General features: G+C 49.9%; 1 protein-coding gene across 1 annotated transcript; it reads right to left on the bottom strand.

Annotated features, from left to right (window-relative positions):
* Positions 1 to 6,242: 6,242 nt before the first annotated feature.
* PLEKHF1 (pleckstrin homology and FYVE domain containing 1) lies at positions 6,243 to 8,514 on the bottom strand. The gene has a single exon (XM_027729612.2). The coding sequence runs from the start codon at positions 8,504 to 8,506 to the stop codon at positions 7,685 to 7,687; it is 822 nt and encodes a 273-aa protein (XP_027585413.1). The 5' UTR covers positions 8,507 to 8,514; the 3' UTR covers positions 6,243 to 7,684.
* Positions 8,515 to 8,781: the final 267 nt, after the last annotated feature.

The following is an 8,781-nucleotide window of genomic DNA, read 5'->3' as shown; positions in this document are numbered from 1 at the left end:
TGGCTCTGGTTTATTAAGTCTGCTTTCACGTTCTCCCAAACCCATGCTGCACACCATTTCTGCACTGTTGTGCCAACACATGTGCTGTGAGTAAAACATGACGTACATGCTGACAAAGCAATTGTGCTCTGAAAAAAGTGTGGTATGCTTTGTGTTGTACTAAAGGGTTTTCCTGTGATAGGGAGGACCTGCCCATTTGCCTTTGTGCCTTTTATCCCACTCAGGAGTGGAGCCTTCCTCCCTGAGTGCTTTCCTGTGTACAAAAAAGTGATTAAACAGAGGTAGGAGACACTAACCCGTGTCCATCAGTTGCAATCAGTTACTTCATGATCTCGGAATTGCAATATCAACTTAAAAATTAAACCAAATATCTTTATTGCTTGCACCTCATGGAAAATGCCTCCAGAATCCAAAGCACTAGGCAATATTTTTAAAGAAGAAAATCTTCTTTATTCACACGCTTATAAAGTGGAAGTTGTGTTAAAATATGGTCATGCTATTACTTTATTTTGCAGAAAGAAAATTGTTTGACAGAGATTACATGGGTCAATTCCTCATGTTTCTTTTTGAATGTTTAAGTGTTCTCACAGAACTGATTTAAAATTTATATAAAAAACCCCCCTCCTTCTCCTCTCCTGTCTTGCTGTTCTTCCTAAACCTGCAGCCAGGAACCCACAGCTCACAGAGGCACCTGTTGTGCAGGGCTGGTTCAGATGGAGGGATGCCCTGCCCACTGCAGCTGCATCCCACCAGTGTAGCTGGGAGAGCTGGCCCTGGGAAAATCCAGCCTCCAGAGGCAAATACTGGTGGATGACCAGGAAGAGATTGTTCAAGTGCTGCTGGGTGGGAGGCAGAGCCTGCTGTGCTCCAAAGAGCTGTTAACACCACATCTGTTCTGGACCAGCCTGTGGAAGTTTGTTTCCAGGGAGCTGCGTTGTGTGTGCTCAGGTAATGACCAGTTCCTCTGGTTGCTTCCAGCACAGGACCCTTCCCCATCTCCCAAGGGGAACAGCATTTACAGTGCTGGGGGCTCCCCCATTCTTCATGCATTGCCCAGATGGTTCTTCTCCATGGTGAGGGTGCTGAAATGGGGGGAAGCTGTGTAGAGCAGCAATGTTATTTTTACCCCTAACTTGTAAGGTCTCAACCATCAAACACATCCTTTAGAATCCCTTCTGTGACACAGCCACGTGCTGGGCTTTGGCTACTGCCTGTCCTCGAGGAGAGAGGGAGAATGTGAGCTGGTGTGAGGGGTGTGAGCTGGTGTGAGGGGTGCTTGCTTGGTGATTGCCAGGGTGCTGGCAGAGCTGCTGCTCCAGAGGGCTCTTCCTGGGCTCTAGGGCCATGCTCTGAGGGCTGCCCCAGCTCATGGGCTACACCAGCTGCATCACAGACCCCGTTTTTATGGAGGTAACATACCTCTAACTGCTGTATTACAGGGACAGTACTGCTGAAGTCTTGAAGCAGCAAAGTGTGATGTCATCCTTCCCAGATTAGCACCGTAGCTCCTTGCCAGTGGATTTTGTAGAACCTCTCATCGTTCAAGCTGTTCCCTTGCAAACAGATGGCTGCAGTGTGTGACATCCTGAGTGCCTGTGGGACCCAGCACAGACAGAGGGACTTGCTCAGTCTCGGGTCTTGTATCTGCCTCGAACCTGGTACTGGCAGAATGAACAAATGCAGCTGCAGCTGGACACCCTGCAGGACAAGTCCTCCCCCACGGGATGGATGTGACTGACACCAGCCTGTCTCTGTTGAGGTTTAAGGGTAAGGCATCTCCCCTGTATGAACTGCAGCAGAAGGCTGTGCTGCAGAGGCCCTGGCAGGGTTAATGCACAGCGTCACTCCCTGCTCTGCTCCCTGGGGTGTACAGACAGCTGTGGTTAGGAGTGTGTCAGGGAGAGCAGCTGGATCCTGCCGAGCCAGTGAAAAACAGCCTCTCCCCGCAGAGAAGACAGCTCTCCAGGCGGTGTGAGGCTCCCTGCTGCCCACAGAGCTGTGTGGGGGGAAGATGACAGGGCAGCTGCCCTGGTTCTGTGGCCCCAGCCACAGAGGCTGGACTGCAGGGCTGGTGTTGGGTACCTGGGAAGCAGGGCTGGCTGCACAGTGTGCAAAGCTTTATGGTGGCATATGGAGGACCTTTGGACTATGAACACCATGCACAGCAAAACTGCTGGGCTGCTTAGGCTGCTCAAACAGTAAACAAGCGAGCTCAAGGACATCTTTGGAAGGATCAAAACACGTTTGTTTGTGTGGAACTTGCTGCTGAGCGCTCACCAAGTCAGAGGCTTTGATGGAGCCAGGAAGCTGTGACCTGGGTGCTGCTGGCTCTGCTCTGTGGCTTGTTTTGCTGGCTCACACCTCGAGCCATTTGAGAATGGTTGTGCTCACAAAGCACTGCTCTCCTGCACACTGCTGGGCATGGGGCTCGCTCTGGAGCTCTGGCAGAACCCATGTGCCACACACAGGTGATGTGCAGCTCAGGCAGGCTGCCAAGGGGCTTGTCCAGCTTGCCCTGTAAGGTGGCCATCACAGGCTGAAGACTGCATGAGGATGTGATGTGTGTTAGGGGACATGGTTCCTCCTGCAAGCCTCGATGGGAAGGGGAACAAATCCATGGAGAGGCCTCAGTGCCACACTTACTTTTCCCTCTGGTGTCTCTGGAAGATCCTTCATATATGAAACCACTAAAGCTCTGTTTTTACCTAATGTGTAACTCTTCCTGTAAAAAACCACGTGTGACTTTTTTTTTCTTGTTGCTGTTAGAAGAAAAGAGACCTGTCTAGCCTTGAGTTAATGCTTTTTGCTTCTCAAATACATTGTTTGCCAAAGGTTCTCATCAAAACACATCGTGTTTAGGACAATAAAAAAGGAGAGGCTAGACAAAGCCAGCAGCATTCCCTTGCTGCGTGGGGCAGTCTGGGCAGCAGGATCCCAGGCAGCAGGATTGCTGATGGCAGCAGATGCTCTGCCCCAGGTTGGTTTGACTGTACAACAGAAGGCACTGCACGAGACTGCTCTGCTAAAACAAAATCTCTTATCTAACTCCCCTCCTCCTTTTTATCTCCCGTTCCTACAGTAGCAGACTGGGGAGGTTGTGTAACTCGGTCTTGGCCATAAACCTCTCTGTAAGAGGTTTACAGAAAACCTGCTTATTGCTTCTTTGCATTTCTGGGCCTTACTGGAAAGGAAGTCAAATGCCAACTTCAAAGAGAGTCACTCCGCATTCCTCAGCACTCGATACCACCTCCCTGCCTGCCTCTCCTCCAGCTGCTGCACAGGATCACAGCACTGGCTGTATATTAGGAGGTTTTATGAACAAGTGCACAGGCAGGAGAGGCTCCTTCCCACACCCCTGTGTGGCACTGGGGTTGCTCCTGCCTGTGATGTGCCACATGAAGCAGACCTGGCTGTGTGTTGCCCTGCAGTGCTTTACACCACAGTGTGCAGCCCGTGCTTCCCTGGAGCACAGTGTTCCTCCCCGGGTGCTCTGGAGAGCAGCTCCAGCACTCAGCTCTCAGGCAAGGGTTTCTTGGAGCTGCTTTGCTATATTGTGTCCACCAGGGAAGTGACAGTAGTGTAACATCTTCCTGCCAACACCTTTCTTAAAGTCCACGGCCTGGAGCAGAAAGAGTCAAAAACAGAAGCCTGTATTTTTCATTGAGAACACATCACTTCACAGCTCAGCAGCAGCTGGGACCATCTGTGCTCCTCAGTTCCTCCTGCTAATCAAAAATCCCAGGCTGAGGAACATGAGAAACTGCCTTGCAGCAGCAGTGAGTCGGAAGAGGCTGTGGGCTGTGGCAGAGCCAGAATTCCAGCTTGGATAGAAACCGAGTGTTTGAGTAACTGGGAGCAAGGCTCTGGCTGAGCAGCTGGCTCGCTTCTCCCTGCTGAATGCTCGTGAATGCTGAGTCAGCACCGTGCTGGGAGCTGTGGTGTGCCTGGGCTGCGCCTTGGGATGGCAGAACACATGGGTTTCATTGAACCTCTTTGATCCTTTCAGTTTATTCACAGATCACATCTCCCCATTACCTTTCCTTGGGCTTTTGTGACTGGCTGCTGCACCAGTGCCATCCTCTTCCTCCCCTTCCGTCTGACTGAAGAGCAGAAGAGGATTTTTATTATTTAATGCTTTACTGCATGGTCCTTAGCTCTGCTTTCCTCTGTGCTGGAGGATTCCCAGCAGTTTCAGCAGGTCTGATGCTAATGTTCAAGTTTTGCTCTCCACGTTCAGCACACTAGTGTTCTTCTCACTCCTGACAGCTACAGGCACCGTCCACTGGCTCGTGTGTGTCCAGCTGAAAAGGAACCATTTTGCTGCAGGCAAAAAACTCTTGGATTTTTCTAAATGTGCCTGGGCTCCAGTTTCTGCTTGAGGAAGCAGAAGGAGCATTTTTCAGCCAGTCTGTTTTCCTGAGGCAGCACACCCCAGGATCAGGCAGTGCCAAGGCTGGTGTGCAGCAGGGACAGCTTCACCCCGCTGTGCCTTTGGACCGTGACACCTTCAGGCAGGGGCTGAGCAAGGAACCCCTTCTGGCAACTGATCCCCATTGGGATCTCCATGTTTGGGAGCCCTGCAGGAAGAGGATGTGACCTCACGAAACCCCCAGCCCGCAGATGTTTCCCAAGGTGAGCACTCAAGCTACTGCTCTTTTTGTAGTTGCCTGGAGCTGTAAACTGTAACAAATCTCTGGTAAAGGCATTTATTTAGCTAAAAAAAGAAAAAACCCAAACCATCAGGAAATGCCCCATTAACGCACTGGAGACAGAATCAGGCTGGAAAACTCTAGGCTGGACTGTAACAGCCTGTGATGTAAAACCCATGTGTTCAGCAGGCCAGAAGCCAGAAGCCCCAGGCTCTAATCCCAGTGCTGAGCTCCACAACTTGGCTAACAGAGCTACAGGAAGAGGGGGAGCGGCTTTGTTTAAATTTCCCCATGTTTTCCTGGGCAGGATCCTTTTACCATACACATTAACAGTTTTAAGAGTCACTGGGTTTCTTGGGGCTTCCATGGCAGGTGTCCTCTTGAACCTGTGGCTGCCTCCAGCCTTTCCATGTCTCCCTGCCTGGCAGGAGCTGCTCTGCAATGCCTGATGCTTCCTGCACAGCCACAGAGCTGGGACCTGGATAACAGCAGGACAAGCACTGGGAGAAGACAGTGCAACACACCAGGCAGCGTGTGAGAAGCCTCTGAAAGTGCAAGTGCTCCTGGGCACCTCCTCACCTCCGAAACACTGCTTCAGAACTGCAGTGCATGTGATGTGAGCCACTCTTATTCTGTTACCTCCAGTGTCCCAGCTCTTCCACCCTGAGGGCTGGGGCTGTACCAGCTGGTGGAAGGTGTGTGTGTTTCCCCAAAGGCCTGCATGCACCAAAACAAGGGGCTGGGTTGTTTTTGATAGAGTTTGTTTGGTTTTTCAGATTCTTTTTTTCCTGCTGTGATTAAGAAAAGCTCTTGCTCACCAAGAAGGCATTCGCTAGAGGCATGTCTGTCTCTCATTAGTGGATAAAAACAGTTCATAGCTCTTTCAGGGCTGATAATAGTAAGACCTTTGAACACGTAAGATAAAGAAAAGCTGATCTCAAAGAGAACTAAGGATTAGGTTCAAAACTGGAATACATTTCTGGAGCCAGTTACTAGGACGAAACTGGGAGTTTCACTTCAGGAGCAGGGAACTGGAACGCCAGCAATGGACACGGATTCAGCAGCTGGGCTATTTTTGGCTTGTGAGCCATTCTAATGGCTGTTTATTTTTAAGGTCATTTTCTGTTTGCATAGCATGTACACCCTTCTGGTGGGTGGGAGGCACTGTAAAAACAGTCACTGCTGCGCAGAGTTAGGAACTAAGCTTGGAGAGTGATGGAAAAAACAGAACCCGGTGTACTTATTGCTTTAAAACCCAAAAACATCTGCTTAGGTCATAAGGTTTGTTGGCCCACTCTAAGCTGTGTCCCCACCGGAAAAATACCATTCCAACGAATACAGACTACTGCAGGGGATTGCAAAAGACTTGGGAAAAGTCTGTCAGATGATAACATGGCATAAATAGAAAGGAAGCATCAGATTTGGATTTTTTTTTTCACTCACCCTTACCTTCAAGCAGGAAACAAAAACCCAGAGCAGTCTCCCCACAGCTGAGGAGTCTGAACTCATGCTGGTTGGCCAGGCCTGAATCCCAGTTCTTGTTTAAGACTCTTGTTCAATAACAACACACTTTATTGTCCTGTTTTCCTGGCTTCTTCCTGTTTGCCATATCTTTATTCACACACAGTCAAGTGATACAAATTCATTGGAACAGTGGCACGTTATCAAAGACATTAAGAATGATCAATTTGAACTGAAATTTAAAAAACCCCCAAGTCTGGCCACCTGTCAAGCAATGCACTGCTTGTAACAGGTCATGGTAAGGAAACAGATGATAACATTGGCCCATGTATTCCCAGCCATGTTACTTTTCCAGAGCATAAAATACACAATAGAAAAATACACTAAAATGGAGTTTGTAGAAATGTCTGCTGCAAAAAAATTGCTGTTGTCTGATTTCCTGTATATTTACTCCCATGCTACATTATGATAGAATACTTGGATAAACACAGTTTATTTCTAACTTAATTTGAACTTTAAAGTTGATCTCAAGTTAACTGTAAGGTCTTTGGCTCCAATCCTTGAAGTACATAAAGCACCTTAACTTTGGACTCATGAGACTGACAGACAAGAGGTGAGCCCACAAGTGGGAATTCAATGCCTTGGGCAGCAGCCCAGGAGGGAAGGGGAAGTTGGAGTGCTGTACTTCATAGGGATCTTAACTTGGGGCAATTTCCTGGATTTTTCAAGACTTCTTAAAAGTCTTCCCTGGGCTGTGCTTTTACCTGGTAGGCTTGAGTTCTTCAAGTTTCTAGAAATCTGATATTTGTATTTGAGATCTGGGCTCTGCACTTAGTTGAGTCAACTGTAGTACATCCCTAGCTCCTTATTTCACTGCTCAGTGTAATTTTACCTGTCCCTTTCTCCTCTCCTTCCTCCCTCCTGTCCTGGTACCACCCCCATGGCCTCTTTCTATGTGAGAGCTGGATGCTCCAGTGCTTTGCTAGGGCTGCTCACACCAAACCTCATTCAGAGCACCATTCTCTTAGTGTTTCCAACACTGAGAGACTCGGGTGTAGACACAGAAGCCAGTGCCAGCCTTACCATGCCAGGATGAGCAGCTGTTCCCTGGGGCTGGCACACTTGCAGTGACAATCTCTGGCAATGCTCATAGAAAACAGCCCCTTGCCATGACAGAGGAACACACTGCAAGCAGGCAAACATGTTCAACTCCAGGATTTCTTGCTTCTTTTTCTCCCAAGAGCCAATCTCAAAACATTTCAAAACAGGAGTTAGTATTGCTGTGTTTTTGTGGAGAGGAAGACTAAGGCACTGAAGGGCAAGCTCGATTGGCCAAGACTGATCCGCAGGTCTGTGCCCCAGTCCGTGCTATTCACTGAGCTGTTCTTCTCCGCACACACGTATGAGACACGTTCTCAGAGGGGCAACCTCATCTCTGCTTCCCCCACAGACACCATATACAGAGGCCAAAATCCACCTTCCTCGGCACGGCCTCCAGAGAAAACACTAAGGACATGCACTGGAGGCCAGAGGTTGGCTTCCCAATGTCTAAACTCCACCTGCTCCCAGGGAGGTCAGCTATGGAAAGACGACCAGGATACTGGTGAGGTATAAAACTCTGTGTCTGCTGGCCACCGGTCAGCTTTGTCGTCATCAGACTTGTCGCTGTCATCGCCGCTGGAGGGCTCGTAGCCCTGGATGGCAGAGCAGATCGGCTCTGTCTGCCTCAGATCTGCCTCTGCCTCCTTCTTCTTCTCCGCCAGCAGCTGCCTGTAGCACAGGTTGCAGACCCTCAGAGGCTTGGGGGACAGCCGGGGCATCAGGAACCTCTGCCTGGAGCAGTCCGCGCAGACGACGAAGCCGCACTTGCGGCAGTGGTGCCTCCGGGTGAGCGTGGAGAACTTGGTCTGCGTGCAGCGCATGCAGATGTCCGTCGCCTTGTCTGGGATCCAGGGAGCCGCGTGCTCCGTGGAGGGCTGCCGGCCCGTCTTCGTCAGCAGGTGCCTGATGCACTCCTCCAGATGGCTGATCCACTCCTTCCGCTCCGTGAGGGAGGCCGCGGAAACCACGAAGGACTTCTTGGAGGTTTTGATCATCCAGCGGTTCTTCATCTGCAAAGTGTCTGGCAGCGTCTCCAAAGTGACATCTTCAAGGGGAATGATGTGCTGGGAATTGTACTTCCTTTTGTTGATGACTATGCTGCCGTAGACGAGGATGTCGTTGAAAAGGAAGAATATGCGAGGCTTTGGTTTCTTGCGGCATTCTTTGGTTAAAATCCCTTCTCCCAGAAGGACCCTTCCGGGCAAGGCTAAGGGCTGCCCAGAAGCCCCAAAGCAGTTTTCCACAGCAGCAATGCGCTGGCTGTTGATCTCGGTGTTTGCAAGATGGTCCACCATCTCCAGCTCACTCTGAAGAGAGGCAAACAAAGAGGGAAGTGGTGAAGCTGCAAACATCTGCACTGGGTGGGGGTGAGTAGCTAATGCATGCACAGGTGCGATGCTCCTAACGCAACCCGAGGGTACAAGTAATCTCCTGAGCCCTCTAGCACTTTAGCTTGTTACTTTTTAAAATTAAATTTCCAAACTTTCTGGCCTCACTTTGCAACAGCCCAGTCTGTACTGGGATAGTTCAGTTTGCAGCAATGGAAGCCCTCGGAGGCAGAGCCAGCTCT

The sequence above is a fragment of the Pipra filicauda genome, unplaced genomic scaffold (genome assembly GCF_003945595.2).
Source record: "Pipra filicauda isolate LSUMZ 115617 unplaced genomic scaffold, ASM394559v2 scaffold99_size2403431_pilon, whole genome shotgun sequence".
NCBI classification, from domain to species: domain Eukaryota; kingdom Metazoa; phylum Chordata; class Aves; order Passeriformes; family Pipridae; genus Pipra; species Pipra filicauda.
This window is presented reverse-complemented; position numbering and strand designations above follow the sequence as displayed.

Bases quoted from the DNA above. Each gene is read 5' to 3' on its own strand.
- PLEKHF1 (XM_027729612.2), bottom strand. From the start codon at position 8,506: ATGGTGGACCATCTTGCAAACACCGAGATCAACAGCCAGCGCATTGCT.